At 41.6% G+C, this 16,824-nt stretch overlaps 1 protein-coding gene across 1 annotated transcript; it reads right to left on the bottom strand.

Moving 5' to 3' along the window:
• Positions 1–100: 100 nt before the first annotated feature.
• glipr1a (GLI pathogenesis-related 1a) lies at positions 101–16,175 on the bottom strand. Its single transcript, NM_001141535.1, is given in 6 exon segments — positions 101–401; positions 509–535; positions 735–829; positions 14,610–14,728; positions 15,099–15,353; positions 15,933–16,175. Coding segments are annotated over 6 exon segments (843 nt in total). The 5' UTR covers positions 16,125–16,175; the 3' UTR covers positions 101–246.
• Positions 16,176–16,824: the final 649 nt, after the last annotated feature.

The following is a 16,824-nucleotide window of genomic DNA, read 5'->3' as shown; positions in this document are numbered from 1 at the left end:
CTGCTGCATAACTCCTTGAGGTCAGTAAATATAGTTTTGGTTACGTTTTGGGGTAAACTTTCCCTTTAACACATTAATGGAAGCAGCAAAAGCAGCATATACATTTTAGTAGTAGTTCACTTTATTGTACCACAATGGGAATTTGGTTTGAGGCTCTGTAGGAATTTAAAAAAGACAGGACCACATTGAGAAAGGCATGACAACAATGAGAACGTCAGTGCAGGTCAATCAATCTAAACCTCTCAGCTATTCGTAAAAAAATATGCTTGGGTACAATTTGTGTACTCCAAATGCGGCGACAAAGGTGAGGAGAAGGGCCAAGGGTCGGATGGCCAATATGGCCATGCAGCAGGGGCCACATGTGGCCAGGGTGGGGTCCCAGTCGGGGGTCCATCTGTAACCTGTACACATGAGTAAAGTAAAGGCTGCTGTAGGTCACAAAGAACACATTCTGCCATTGTGGCTTAGGAAGATCATTTAAATTAAGGGTTGCGAATTCAAAACGTACTTTTCTGTTCATCTCGTTTTGGATTGTCTGTAAAGAGGAAAGACAATATGGCAGCTTTGTTATGTCACGAATGGAAAATGGTATTGGGTGTTGTTGAATGTGTAGCATGCACAAGGGAAAGAGTATTGGTGGTGTTGTGAAGGAATATGTTGAACATTCAGACTATCGCAGGGTTGTCCTGCATCTTATTTTATTGGGTGTGGGAAATGGTAGCTGACAGACTCACGGCAGAGCTTGGCCTGGCATTGATTGTTTGCACCCTCACAAGAGCTGCATTCTTCCAACCCGTCCTGGTATGGTAACATCCCAACCACGTTTCCCCTGGAGAAAGCAATGCACATCCTTTTAATTTATCCAAAATGTTTCCATAATTCTAAAATCAGAGCATCTTAGACTTTGTACTTTCTCTTGGGCAAAAAAAATAAAATGTGTGCAAGGTTGCATAATTCCAATAACCTTTCAAAAATCCCCAGGTGTTCCAGAAATTATTCATTTTGCATCATATGATGCACAACGCAGAATCTTATGATGCAAAATGCATCATATCGGCTGCATTTCTGTATTTTGGAAGTTATATACAGTTGAAGTCAGAAGTTTACATGCACTTAGGTTAGTCATTAAAACTCGTTTTTCAACCACTCCACAAATTTCTTGTTAACAAACTATAGTTTTGGCAAGTCGGTTAGGACATCCGCTTTGTGCATGACACAAGTAATTTTTCCAACAATTGTTTACAGACAGATTATTTAACTTATAAAATTCACTGTATCACAATTCCAGTGGGTCAGAAGTTTACATACTGTTAGGGTTTAACCAACCATTTGTTTGCATAACCTATATAATAAAATTAGTTGTGGTGCATAACTTATGAATACTAATGCTAAACATAAGAGGTTTATATTGTATTAACATAGATTGAGCGACATATAATAGACATGACTAACTGGAGGGTTGCTGGCTAGTAGTGTAGGCTGAGTAGACTTGTGACACACGCACACAATGCCTGGTTGTGGGGCCGCTCAAGGACAGGTGTACGGGAGGGGCTGGTAGAATGGAAGATAGCTCTAGCATAAAAACAGGCACTGTCCTTGAGTGTCTGACTCTCGGTTACACACACGAAGATAAGCTAGAAGACAACTATGCCTGGCAACAAAGATGCGTCTAGAGGCTGGGACCAGCATGCACGACAACGATAGGCTGGAGTAAGTCTAAACCACACCCAAGCCTCTACTATGACAGGCCCTCAGGGAGAGGGAACTACGTCTGTCAAGAAGTATTTAAGGAAGAACTTATGATGTCATTTCAGTTCTCTGTTTTGCCCTGCGAGGTGTTACAGGGAGCCCGTATATACGAACCACCTATTTACCCTTCAAGGGTTTGCATTAATTAAAGTACAAAGAAATCAGAAGTTACTATGAGCTGACTATTTTGTTCCGATACCAGATTCGAATTAACGCAACTTTAACATGGTAACCCCGACGTTCTGGTAGAGGGACGACTTCGCTGAGTATTGATCAGCCAATTGGACTTCGCTCTCGGGGAACGGTGTGTTTCACAAAGAGTCCGGACAACTAAAAACAGGTAAGCAGACACCTATTGTTATAATAACTAAAGATCTGCATATTGGCTTTAACCAAATTAATTTTGTGAAGCACCTGTTCGATGTAAGTGAACCAAATTATGAATTATTATGAGTAGATAAGAAATATTATAGAGTCATTATTATGGCATGCAAACCCATGGTGAATGTGTTGTTATTACCTTGGTAACTTTGAGTATTGTTCTACCGGCAAGATCCGTGACACTGTAGGGCACGATTAAGACCGTAGAAAATACTGAAATCTCCGGCTGGGATCGTCACTTGAAGGGTGCGACCCGGGGATATAGGGACTAATTGGATACTGAAATCTCCGGCTGGGATCGTAACTTGTAGGGTGCGACCCGGGGATATAGAACTAGAAAATACTGAAATCTCCGGCTGGGATCGTCACTTGTAGGGTGCGACCCGGGGATATAGAACTAGATAAGTATACTGAAATCTCCGGCTGGGATCGTAACTTGTAGGGTGCGACCCGGGGATATAGAACTAGAAAATACTGAAATCTCCAGCTGGGATCGTAACGTGTAGGGTGCGACCCGGGGATATAGAACTAGAAAATACTGAAATCTCCGGCTGGGATCGTAACTTGTAGGGTGCGACCCGGGGATATAGAACTAGATAAGTATACTGAAATCTCCGGCTGGGATCGTAACTTGTAGGGTGCGACCCGGGGATATAGGGAATAATTGAAATAGCAATTGCTGCCGGCGAGGTTTGTACTGAAATCTCGGCTGGGATCGTAACTTGTAGGGTGCGACCCGGGGATATAGGTACGACTGGGGTCGGAAAATTTTAGATAAGAATACTGGGTGACCGGCGAGACGGCGGAGTCATTCTTGGGAAAGGAGGTGAGGTTGTAGGCGTGATAAAAGGGGGCTAATAAATGAGGAAATTAAAGGCAAGGGAAGGATAACATAATAGCAGTTAAAGTTAAGATTATATGCCTACTTTAGGTGTAAAATAAAATTAGATATTTAGCTGGTTGAATTTAGTAAACTAGAAGGTTAAAGATAAAATAGTAATAGGACAATAAAAAGGCTGGAGATAAAATTATATGTCCAAATTAGGTGTAGAATAAAGGAGATATTGAACTGATTGAATTTATTAACAAAATGGCATCAAAAGAAGAGAGAGTGGAAAAGGAGGGGATGGTCAGATCTTCCGGAGGAGCAAATCTAGGTCTGATTATCCATTGAAGAAGGGAAACCTAATATGGCGGAGTGAGATACAGATATTATTGTCAAAAGTTACAAGGAGCAACAGATAGTTGCATACATATGCGACCTAATGTCCGATTAAAAGTCACCTCTATAGATAAAGTTTCAAGAAAGAGATACACATAGATTGTACAACACATAGACACATTGGGAAGTTTCCACAGGGGTAAGAGGATAATTGCGTGTGAGATAGATAAGAGGGTCAAAAGCCATATACATGTGAGACCTAATGGATCTATCAAAAGTCATGAAAGAAATTATTCTGGGACCCTAGAGGAAATTACCAATAGGACATGGACAAAGGAAAATACAGCACACACATAGAGATCAATAGCAAGTACACACAGATTGTAATTGAATCAGAGTTTAAAAAAAATTAAAAAACACATAGAATAAAATATATACTGCTCAAAAAAATAAAGGGAACACTTAAACAACACAATGTAACTCCAAGTCAATCACACTTTTGTGAAATCAAACTGTCCACTTAGGAAGCAACACTGATTGACAATACATTTCACATGCTGTTGTGCAAATGGAATAGACATCAGGTGGAAGTTATAGGCAATTAGCAAGACATCCCCAATAAAGGAGTGGTTGTGCAGGTGGAGACCACAGACCACTTCTCAGTTCCTATGCTTCCTGTCTGATGTTTTGTTCACTTTTGAATGCTGGCGGTGCTTTCACTCTAGTGGTAGCATGAGACGGAGTCTACAACCCACACAAGTGGCTCAGGTAGTGCAGCTCATCCAGGATGGCACATCAATGCGAGCTGTGGCAAGAAGGTTTGCTGTGTCTGTCAGCGTAGTGTCCAGAGCATGGAGGCGCTACCAGGAGACAGGCCAGTACATCAGGAGACGTGGAGGAGGCCGTAGGAGGGCAACAACCCAGCAGCAGGACCGCTACCTCCGCCTTTGTGCAAGGAGGAGCAGGAGGAGCACTGCCAGAGCCCTGCAAAATGACCTCCAGCAGGCCACAAATGTGCATGTGTCTGCTCAAATGGTCAGAAACAGACTCCATGAGGGTGGTATGAGGGCCCGACGTACACAAGTGGGGGTTGTGCTTACAGCCCAACACCGTGCAGGATGTTTGGCATTTGCCAGAGAACACCAAGATTGGCAAATTTGCCACTGGCGCCCTGTGCTCTTCACAGATGAAAGCAGGTTCACACTGAGCACGTGACAGACGTGAGTCTGGAGAACGTTCTGCTGCCTGCAACATCCTCCAGCATGACCGGTTTGGCAGTGGGTCAGTCATGGTGTGGGGTGGCATTTCTTTGGGGGGCCGCACAGCCCTCCATGTGCTCGCCAGAGGTAGCCTGACTGCCATTAGGTACCGAGATGAGATCCTCAGACCCCCTGTGAGACCATATGCTGGTGCGGTTGGCCCTGGGTTCCTCCTAATGCAAGACAATGCTAGACCTCATGTGGCTGGAGTGTGTCAGCAGTTCCTGCAAGAGGAAGGCATTGATGCTATGGACTGGCCCGCCCATTCCCCAGACCTGAATCCAATTGAGCACATCTGGGACATCATGTCTCGCTCCATCCACCAACGCCAAGTTGCACCACAGACTGTCCAGGAGTTGGCGGATGCTTTAGTCCAGGTCTGGGAGGAGATCCCTCAGGAGACCATCCGCCACCTCATCAGGAGCATGCCCAGGCGTTGTAGGGAGGTCATACAGGCACGTGGAGGCCACACACACTACTGAGCCTCATTTTGACTTGTTTTAAGGACATTACATCAAAGTTGGATCAGCCTGTAGTGTGGTTTTCCACTTTAATTTTGAGTGTGACTCCAAATCCAGACCTGCATGGGTTGATAAATTGGATTTACATTGATTATTTTTGTGTGATTTTGTTGTCAGCACATTCAACTATGTAAAGAAATAACATTATTTATTTCATTCAGATCTAGGATGTGTTGTTTAAGTGTTCCCTTAATTTTTTTTAGCAGTGTAATTTAAGATTCATACGAATACTCCTTCTTAAAATTCTAGAGTGGGAAAAGGAGCAGAATAACTACGATAGTAATTTAACAAACAAACACCTTAAAGGAGGTGCAGGAATTAACGGGAGATGAGCGATACATGGAGTTAAATGATATAAAATAAATATTTATTTCGGTCCAAGGTGGAGAAGGAAGTTTGAATTTGATGGAAGTTTGGATGGGTTAAAGTTGGGACTAATGGTAAGAAAGATGCATAAGGTATGTGGAGCCGAAAGAGAGATACAGTTGGAACATTGGTTTTAATCTTGCGATAGAGGAAAGGCAGAACGCTGTTTGAAAAGAGGTAATGTTTTTCCCTACGGGTGAAAAGAGGAGAGTGGGGTGTGAGCGCTGGGCTATGTTTGGCTGGAAGGAAGCATTTTGTGATGTGATAAATTCTGGTTATTGATTTGTGGTATTGATTGTTTAGTAATACCAGTGAATTGAACATTGCATGGAAAAATGTCAAGTCATTAAAGTGAATTACAGGTGGAGTTCATTTTATATTTACAGGGACGGTGCACATTAAACTCAGTTGTTTATAATGGCAGGGTATTCCTAGCAAACAGAATGGGCTGGTTTGCAGACAAACTGAAGGGGTTTTAAGGTTTTAAGCAATCTTGGGTCAAATTAGTCAAATAGTACGTTAAAATATGGAGTTTTATAGATTGGAAGTAAAATATTTTATCCAAGGGTAGTGTATGTTCAATTAAAGTACACAGAACCGTTGAGGAAGTTTAAAACAAATTATTAATGATTTGAGGAAGTACAGTGGAGTTATTATTAGGTTTTGTTTGTAGCTAACGTTTGGGTTTCTGAATCGGTGTAGTATAAGGAATGATGACCAAATGTTTGTGGTTACTTTATGGAAAAAGGAGCGCTTAGCTCTCTTTGGAAAATACCTAGGGACAGGATATCTTAAAGGGGTAGACACACATGGCATTTTGAAGTTTTGTTTTCTGAGTTTTAATTAAACACGTGAAATTCGTTTGATAGGGAATGTTCTGGGAACTTGAGATACAAAAATGTGGATGAAGTTCTTAGCCTTCATTTATCTAAAGTAGTAAGAAACACGGTTCTGAAAGGGTGGTATGACTTTTGACCCCTCTGGTGACTTTTCCTTTTGTGGTCTGATCAGCCGCAATGAAAAGCCATTTGGATGGTGAATTTAAGGTCATTTGTGATACTGACTTTAAGGAAATTTGTAGAACTGATAATTATGATGGAGTTAAAGTTCTTAGACACAGTTGATAATTTGAACCAATGAGAAGACTGAATGACGATAAGGGTACAATAATCTTTCTTTGTGGAGTGGTTCAGATTAGTCATTTTTGATCTGATTATGATAGTTGAACTCCTATAATGATTTGTTTAGATATGCAGCAATATTGATACATGGCTTGAGCCATGTATAAATAGGGGCGTATGGTAGGGCAGACGATAGAACAGGTTAGGATAATTACTTAACACAATTTTTGTAGAATATCCTTTCCAACATTTGGAAATGGACTTATTGAACTATTCCGAATTGAGGGGAAGAAGGGGTGTTTAACAATAACAGATAAGTATAGCAAATGGGTAGAAGCGTTCCCAACTTACTTGGTGGACATGATTATGGTAGCTAAAATATTAAGTCAAGATATTATCCCTAGAGTTGGTTTACTAGGAGCCATCTCTTTAAATGATGGATGACAGTTTAGCTAATCAGGTAGAGCCTATAGAATGCCAGAGTTAGAGATACCAGAACAGGTAGACATAGAAGTTGAAGAAATACTAACAGAACACATGAGAAGACTGTTTGTTAACCAAACCCGTATGTCCAAGATTTTGTGTCCAACAGGTGAATTACAGGAGAAGGTGATTCATTCAGTACAACCAGGAGACTGGGTGTGGATCCAGTCCCTGAGGAGAAAAAACTGGAAGCAACACCGTTGGGAAGGCCCATACCAGGTTCTGTTAAACCACTGCTTTTGCCATTAGAAAAGCTGAGAGAGTCACTTGGGTCCACGTTACCCACTGCAAGAAGGTATGTACACATATGAGCACTGCTGATCACACACAGAGTTAGGAGAAGAACCGAGTACCAACAGGGTCCGGGGGTGTGTGCTCCTAGAGGTGTGAGTATGGGGTGGTACCTAGCAGAGAGACTAAGGGCAGGAGAGGGTTGGCGGTTTTTGGGAAGAGTAGAGACTCTGAGCTGCATCATAGTCTAATCTTTCTGATACATTCAGATCCACCACCTTCTGGCACTAATCATACGATACCGTTGTCATTGAGAAGAAGTAGAAGATAAACTATATAATACACTGATGAGTGACTTACAGAATAAGGAGTCAAAGAAGATCAAGATGTAGGATTTAACCTGTTATGGCTAGGGGGCAGTATTTTCACGGCTGGATAAAAAACGTACCCGATTTAATCTGGTTACTACTCCTGCCCAGTAACTAGAATATGCATATAATTATTGGCTTTGGATAGAGAAACACTCCAAAGTTTCTAAAACTGTTTGAATGGTGTCTGTGAGTATAACAGAACTCAAATGGCAGGTCAAAACCTGAGAGATTCCTTTACAGGAAGTGGCCTGTCTGACCATTTCTTGAACTTCTTTGCCATCTCTATCTTTTACAAAGGATCTCTGCTCTAACGTGACACTTCCTACGTCTTCCATGGGCGCTCAGAGCCCGGGAAAAAACAGAATGTCGTCATCCCAGCCCCAGGCTGAAACACATTATCGCCTTTCTCAAGTGGCCGATCAAGGGACTGTGGGCTTAGGCGCGTGCCCTGGCCGCCCCCGTCTTTGTGATTTTTTTTTTCCTCTGTTTGCCGAAAAGGAGATTCCCGGTCGGAATATTATCGCTTTTTTACGAAATAAATTGCATAAAAATTGATTTTAAACAGCGGTTGACATGCTTCGAAGTACAGTAATGGAATATTTAGAATTTTTTGTCACGAATTGCGCCATGCGCGACCCTGATTTACCATTTCGGATAGTGTCTGGGACACACGAACAAAACGCCGCAATTCGGATATAACGATGGATTATTTTGGACCAAACCAACATTTGTTATTGAAGTAGCAGTCCTGGGAGTGCATTCTGACGAAGACAACAAAAGGTAATCAAACTTTTATAATAGTAAATCTGATATTGGTGAGTGCTAAACTTGCCGGGTGTCTAAATAGCTAGCCTGTGATGCTGGGCTATGTACTTAGAATATTGCAAAATGTGCTTTCACCAAAAAGCTATTTTAAAATCGGACATATCGAGTGCATAGAGGAGTTCTGTATCTATAATTCTTAAAATAATTGTTATGCTTTTTGTGAATGTTTATCGTGAGTAATTTCTCAAACATATGACTATTTTACAGCATTTTAAAGACAAGACTCTCGTTAATCTAACCACACTGTCCGATTTCAAAAAGGCTTTACAACGAAAGCAAAACATTAGATTATGTCAGCAGAGTACCCAGACAGAAATAATCAGACACCCATTTTTCAAGCTAGCATATAATGTCACAAAAACCCAGAAGACAGCTAAATGCAGCACTAACCTTTGATGATCTTCATCAGATGACACACCTAGGACATTATGTTATACAATATATGCATGTTTTGTTCAATCAAGTTCTTATTTATATCAAAAACCAGCTTTTTACATTAGCATGTGACGTTCAGAACTAGCATACCCCCCGCAAACTTCCGGTGAATTTACTAAAAATTTACTAAATTACTCACAATAAACGTTCACAAAAAGCATAACAATTATTTTAAGAATTATAGATACAGAACTCCTCTATGCACTCGATATGTCCGATTTTAAAATAGCTTTTCGGTGAAAGCATATTTTGCAATATTCTAAGTAGATAGCCCGGCATCACAGGGCTAGCTATTTAGACACCCAGCAAGTTTAGCACTCACCAAAGTCAGATTTACTATAAGAAAAATGTTATTACCTTTGGTGTTCTTCGTCAGAATGCACTCCCAGGACTTCTACTTCAATAACAAATGTTGGTTTGGTCCCAAATAATCCATAGTTATATCCAAACAGCGGCGTTTTGTTCGTGTGTTCAAGACACTATCCGAAAGGGTAAAGAAGGGTGACGAGCACGACGCATTTCGTGACCAAAAAAATCTAAATATTCCATTACCGTACTTCGAAGCATGTCAACCGCTGTTTAAAATCAATTTTTATGCAATTTTTCTCGTAAAAAAGCGATAATATTCCGACCGGGAATCTGCGTTTAGGTAAAAAGATGAAAGAAAATAAAGCATGGGGTCGACTCGTGCACGCGCCTAAGCCCATTGTCCTCTGATCGGCCACTTGCCAAAGGCGATAATGTGTTTCAGCCCGGGGCTGCCTCGATATCATTCAGCTTTTTCCCGGGTTCTGAGAGCCTATGGGAGCCGTAGGAAGTGTCACGTTACAGCAAAGATCCTCAGTCTTCAATAAAAAGAGCCAAGATGAACAAGAACTTGTCAGACAGGCCACTTCCTGTTCAGAATCTTCTCAGGTTTTTGCCTGCCATATGAGTTCTGTTATACTCACAGACACCATTCAAACAGTTTTAGAAACGTTAGGGTGTTTTCTATCCAAAGCCAATAATTATATGCATATTCTAGTTTCTGGGCAGTAGTAATAACCAGATTAAATCGGGTACGTTTTTTATCCGGCCGTGTAAATACTGTCCCCTACCCCCAACAGGTTAACGGCTGAAAGTAATCGTGAATGTGACTGACTTAGGTTTGAAAGATGAATAGAAAATTCTTAACCTCATAGCACCTATAACTGATGTAGGGTGGGCTAGTACCAGCAAAGGACGCATACGACAGAAATTACCACAAAGGGTGGTTAAGAACTTGCGCCCGGGGTTATTGGTCCAACCAGTTCGAGTTAGTCATCAGAGGCCAGTTATAGGAGGCTAAAGTAGGCACAGGAGGAGTTTTGACCAGGATGGGAGTAGCTTTGTCTAGATGGATGCTATTGGCATCCTCAGGGAAGTTCCAGATGAATACAAAGCTATGAATCAAATATGTGAACGCTTTAACACTACATTATTTTGGTGGTTGACAATAAATAAAAAATGTGGATGGGATTAATGACATCTTTTATATTCAACAGAGATTCATGAATGAAACCGGGGATGCAGTAAAGAGGTTCTCTGACCAATTATCCGCCACCTCCCTCATGACCTGGTAAAATAGACTGACTCTCGATATGTTACTGGCAAAAGAGGATGGTGTAGGTAGAATGATTAGGTTCATTGCTGTACGTACATTCCTGATAACACAGCTCATGTTTGGGAAATGGAAAAGTGTTGTAAGAACTGTATTATGGGCAGATTTCACCTGTATGAGTGTGGTTGTGTGGTTGTTGTTTGGTCCCTTGTGCGAGAGGTCTCATTTCCAGAACTCTAGAGAGATCGATAACGGAGCAGATGGTGAGATACGGACCGAGTCAAAGTTCAGATCAGTGGGACGACAAATACCTACCGCCGAGCCTAGTGGAGGATTCATTCAGTTATGAGGAGCCCATGTTAGATGAGACCATCTTTAGAGTTTCCTGAATTAGTTTGATTTTGTGTGAAATTGCTGAATCCAATAAAAATAGATGTGTTATAATGTATGTGAAATATTTAGCCAATCGGGTGGATGTAATGAAAGGTTTGACTAAAAGATTTCACTCAGAAACCTTATAACCTGTTGAAATGTATTCAAAATAAGGCTATAATAATGGGTTAAAAACTATATTCCAATACTGTGTGAGTAAGACACTGTTACCAGAATGAGCAGGGCAGAGTTGATAAGACGACCTTGGGAAGGGAACAGGAGAAGAAGCCTCCTTAAGTTAGGGAGAGTAACAACGGCCTGGGAACGGCTAGTGGGCAGGAGATTAGAAGACAGGTGGCAAGGTTGATAAGGAATGTATGTGTACTGTGGGAAAAATACAGCCACCTAAAGCTGGGTTGAGTTCTCTATTGATGTGTGCGTGTGTTAATATAGAAGGATATATTATAACCAACAGAGATTTGTTAACTATACTCGCACTGCACTGACAGGTATGGCTGAGCAACTAGAGGCTACCACTAGAACCGCTAGACAAAATAGATTGGAGTTGGGTATGATATTGGCTAATAATGGGGGGTGTATAAAACGTTTGGTGAACAATGCTGTACTTTTTTCCCTAATAACACCAGCCCTATGGTAGCATTACAAAAGCCCTACTGAGACTTGACGAGCTATCTGCTGAGATGAAGGGTGTAGCGGGGGTAGGCGAGGGGAATTGGATGAATATCTTTTTTGGTAAGTACACATCTATGGTGGTTACTGGATTTCTGACCCTAGTGCTTGTGTTCTTATTATTGATGTGTTGTGTATAATCCCTTGCTTGAGAAAATATCTTACAGATGTTGTCAGAGCAACCGGAATGATGCCTTTGATGGAAGTGACCCCAGTGGATACTGAATCAACCTCTGGGCAAAAGACGGGTCTGTCTGAGGACGATCCTTGGTTTGCTGTTGGGGAAGTGGTTGAATAAAGCTTATCTAAAATGTTCTCATATGTATTGAATGTAGTGACAGGTGGATGTGAAGGTTTTAAGTTCAGGGACAAAGAGTCCGTCCCACACATGTTAGGTGTAGCCACTGTCGCAAAAAGGTCTTCTTTTTATACGTTTTTTAAATAATATGTTTTGAATTTATCCTGTGTACTATTTGTCTTTCCTTATGTGAAGGTTTGAAGTTCCTGGGTGGCTGGTAGTCAACCTAGTACAAGTGAGGTGTAGCCGGAAGGACTTGAGGTTTTTTAAACTAATCATTTAATCATTAAAATGGGAATTTAAAATTGTGTTGAGTGACACCCTAGGGGGTGTCAAAAGGGGAATCTCAAAATTTCCCTGAAATTTTAAGAACTTATGTATTCACACCTATCAGGTGTGAAAAGGGGGATTGTTAGGGTTTAACCAACTATTTGTTTGCATAACCTATATAATAAAATTAGTTGTGGTGCATAACTTATGAATACTAATGCTAAACATAAGAGGTTTATATTGTATTAACATAGATTGAGCGACATATAATAGACATGACTAACTGGAGGGTTGCTGGCTAGTAGTGTAGGCTGAGTAGACTCGTGACACACGCACACAATGCCTGGTTGTGGGGCCGCTCAAGGACAGGTGTACGGGAGGGGCTGGTAGAATGGAAGATAGCTGTAGCATAAAAACAGGCACTGTCCTTGAGTGTCTGACTCTCGGTTACACACACGAAGATAAGCTAGAAGACAACTATGCCTGGCAACAAAGATGCGTCTAGAGGCTGGGACCAGCCTGCACGCCAACGATAGGCTGGAGTAAGTCTAAACCACACCCAAGCCTCTACTATGACAGGCCCTCAGGGAGAGGGAACTACGTCTGTCAAGAAGTATTTAAGGAAGAACTTAAGTCATTTCAGTTCTCTGTTTTGTCCTGCGAGGTGTTACAGGGAGCCCGTATATACGAACCACCTATTTACCCTTCAAGGGTTTGCATTAATTAAAGTACAAAGAAATCAGAAGTTACTATGTGCTGACTATTTTGTTCCGATACCAGATCGAATTGACGCAACTTTAACAATACACTAAGTTGACTGTGCCTTTAAACAGCTTGGAAAATTCCAGAAAATTATGTCATGGCTTTAGAAGCTTTTGATAGGCTAATTGACATAATTTGAGGCAATTGGAGGTGTACCTGTGGATGTATTTCAAGGCCTACCTTCAAACTCAGTGCCTTTTTGCTTGACATCATGAGAAAATCAAAAGAAATCAGCCAAGACCTCAGAAAAAAAATTGTAGACCTCCACAAGTCTGGTTCATCCTTGGGAGCAATTTCCAAACGCCTGAAGGTACCACGTTCATCTGTACAAACAATAGTATGCAAGTATAAACACCATGGGACCGCGCAGCCGTCATACCGCTCAGGAAGGGGACGCGTTCTGTCTCCTAGAGATGAACGTACTTTGGTGCAAAAAGTGCAAATCAATCCCAGAACAACAGCAAAGGACCTTGTGAAGATGCTGGAGTAAACAGGTACAAAAGTATCTATATCCACATTAAAACGAGTCCTACGTCGTCATAACCTGAAAGGCCGCTCAGCAAGGAAAAAGCCACTGCTCCAAAACCGCCAGAAAAATGCCAGACTATGGTTTGCAACTGCACATGGGGACAAAGATCGTACTTTTTGGAGAAATGTCCTCTGGTCTGATGAAACAAAAATAGAACTGTTTGGCCATAATGACCATCGTTATGTCTGGAGGAGAAAGGGGGAGGCTTGCAAGCCGAAGAACACCATCCCAACCGTGAAGCACGGGGGTAGCAGCATCATGTTTTGGGGGGTGCTTTGCTGCAGGAGGGACTGCTGCACTTCACAAAATAGATGGCATCATGAGGTAAGAAAATTATGTGGATATATTGAAGTAACATCTCAAGACATCCGATAGGAAGTTAAAGCTTGGTCGCAAATGGGTCTTCCAAATGGACAATGACCCCAAGCATACTTCCAAAGTTATGGCTTAAGGACAACAATGTCAAGGTATTGGAGTAGCCATCACAAAGCCATGACCTCATTCCCAGAGAAAAGTTGTGGGCAGAACTGAAAAAGTGTGTGCGAGCAAGGAGGCCTACAAACCTGATTTAGTTACACCACCTCTGTCAGGAGGAATGGGCCAAAATTCACCCAACTTATTGTGGGAAGCTTGTGGAATGCTACCTGAAACGTTTGACCCAAGTGAAACAATTTAAAGGCAATGCTACCAAATACTAATTGAGTGTATGTAAACTTCTGACCCACTGGGAATGTGATGAAATAAATTAAAGCTGAAATAAATCATTCTCTCTACTATTATTCTGACATTTCAAATTCTTAAAATAAAGTGGTGATCCTAACTGACCTAAGACAGGGAATTTTTACTAGGATTAAATGTCAGGAATTGTGAAAAACCAAGTTTAAATGTATTTGGCTAAGGTGTATGTAAACTTCCAACTGTGTCTTGAAATTGCTGACATGTAACACTTTTTGGGTCTACATATACAATGGACTAATGAAACAATTACCAAAGTAGTTTTTAGGTGAAATTTTCCTTTAAGTGTACATGAATTATTAGATATTACTGCATTGTTGGAGCTAGGAACACAAGCATTTCGCTACACGTGCAAATAACATCTTCTAAATATGTGTATGTGACCAATACAATTTGAATACACAGATATACGAAATTAAATCAGCCTGCCTTATGCTTCGTAAATTGAATGTGTATTCAGTCTGACTTACGCTTCGGCATAGTTACAAACAAATATGGCTCCCTCTTTATCAGAAAACGAAGTCCTGTCGACACCATTCGGGCATATTTGGACGGCGCAACCAACCTTGTAGCTCGTCGCCCATACAACCTGGGAATGCAAGCAAACATACAGTCGGCAAAGATGATGAAATATTGAGTTTCCCTTTTTTACAATAGGTCAAATAGTGGGTGCTTATTTGTGTGTAACCTGTGTGGTGTGAAATAGGTGTTTTTTGCATATCCCACGCTCCCTGAGACAGCTTCGGAGAGTGCGGTCAAGGCCAGGGATCAGCCGTTATTGACGGCGCCCCTGGTGCAATTAGGGTTAAGTGCCATGCTCAAGGACAGATCAATAGATTTTTCACCTAGTTGGCTCGGGGATTTGAACTAGCAACCGTTTGGTTACTGGCCCAATGCTAAAACTGCATTTTGTCGTTTTGATGGTTTTTAGCAGTGATGCTACAGTAGAGGACACGTACCTGTGTATAGTGGCCACACATTTTTCCTTGTCTACACCCATTGCTTTGGTATGAGTAATCTTTCACTTCTTTGACCCATAAATCCATGGCGCGCATGACGGAGAATGTGGAGGGCGGGTATCCTGCCCAGATGTTCTCTCCCACGGAGGAGAAGACAGGGTGGACCCGTCTGACCTCTTTCAGGTAGATGTTGTGCTGGAAATCACAGTGTCTTGCCCAGGCCCTTGCAGTGATGGCCAAGCCCTCATCCCACGTCTTGAGAAAAAAAATACAACCAAATTAGTGGGTGTCTAAAAAATATGTGATGTGAAACTGATTACACACCTCTATGGATCTGAGTGGCCTGTCCTCCTTTCATGCTAACATTGTTTTACAGGGCTCTACAGTGCGACCATTTTACTTTCCTATGCGCCTACATATTTTGTCTGTGACACGGAATTTTTATTTAGGAGCACCGGTGCGCCTCGAAAAATGTAGGATTCTAGCTTTATTACCTTACCTCAAATTTTTCATTGTGCTCCTACATTTCTTTGTGTGCGCCTACATTTTTCAACTTAGGCGCACACATGCTCCTTGTAAAAAAGGACAGTGTAGAGCCCTGTCTTATTCAACTATAGCCTACTCCAAGGCAATGTTTATAAGCATTGTTGTTGCTTTAGGAAGCGTTGAAGCACTATTCACGTATTGCATATTCGTAATTGTCGCATTTCTATCTGCAAAAACAATCCAATTCTGAATGATTTACATGGAACCAGTATCAGCTATATTATGGTATTGCTGAGTTTTGACTTGAGAATTCACAGTGTTGCATGCTCTCATTGCCTCACAGCTTACCATGTAGAGCATATTTCTGGCTGGTGGATTCACAGAGGATCGGTTGTCGTTGTGTATCCTCACACAGTCGTCGATGAACTTCTTGTCGGTGATGCCAGGAAATGGGTTGTACTCTGAGGACTCGATATTAGGGACAGATGAGCCCAGGAAAATCGCAGCCCACAGCAATCCCTGCAGCAGTAGCTGCCCCATGCTTCAGGTACAGATGATTGAACCAGGACAGGACACAAACGTCTCACATCACATCTCCTTTCTCAGTAAAGCAGCTTGTGTCAAACAGGAACTGAGCCGTCTGCAGATTTTACTGCTGGATGGTGATGAGGAAGGAAGTTGGTGTGAAATGTTGTGTACTAGTGAGTCTGTAGTGTAATAAACTGGCAAAAGATGGAGGTAACCTACTGGTTGAATCAACGATGTTTCCACGTCATTTCTACCCAAAAAAATCCATGTGATGTTGAATCAACGTGGAAAACTGTAAATGTAAATGTAATGTAATGAAAACTGATAGGATTTGCAAAAAGTCAACATAACCACATTTCATATTTTTTTCCACCAAACTTTTTTAACCTAAATCCTGACGTCTGTGGCCAGTGGGAAAGCCTTGGTGATCGTGGCATCCAACTCATCAAGGAGATTAGGGTAATTTCATATCATTCTTGAAAAGGGAGAGACAGAGAGGACGATACAGGGCGAGACTTATCTAGAGCGATAACTAGAGAGTGTTACGGTCTCTCTAGGATCCTGTAAGGCTAGGAAGAACTGTGGTATTGTGCTTAGCTTAACTTCCCTTATTCATGTGTGTGAACGAGAGAATTCAGCAGTTCTGTTTGAATCTACTGGAGCGTGTGTGTGCGTGTGTAACCGATGTGAAAGGGCTAGTTAGTTAGCGGTG

This window comes from Salmo salar, chromosome ssa07 (genome assembly GCF_905237065.1).
Source record: "Salmo salar chromosome ssa07, Ssal_v3.1, whole genome shotgun sequence".
NCBI classification, from domain to species: Eukaryota; Metazoa; Chordata; class Actinopteri; order Salmoniformes; family Salmonidae; genus Salmo; species Salmo salar.
The sequence above is the reverse complement of the archived record's forward strand: the minus strand, read 5'-3'. Positions and strand labels throughout refer to the sequence as shown.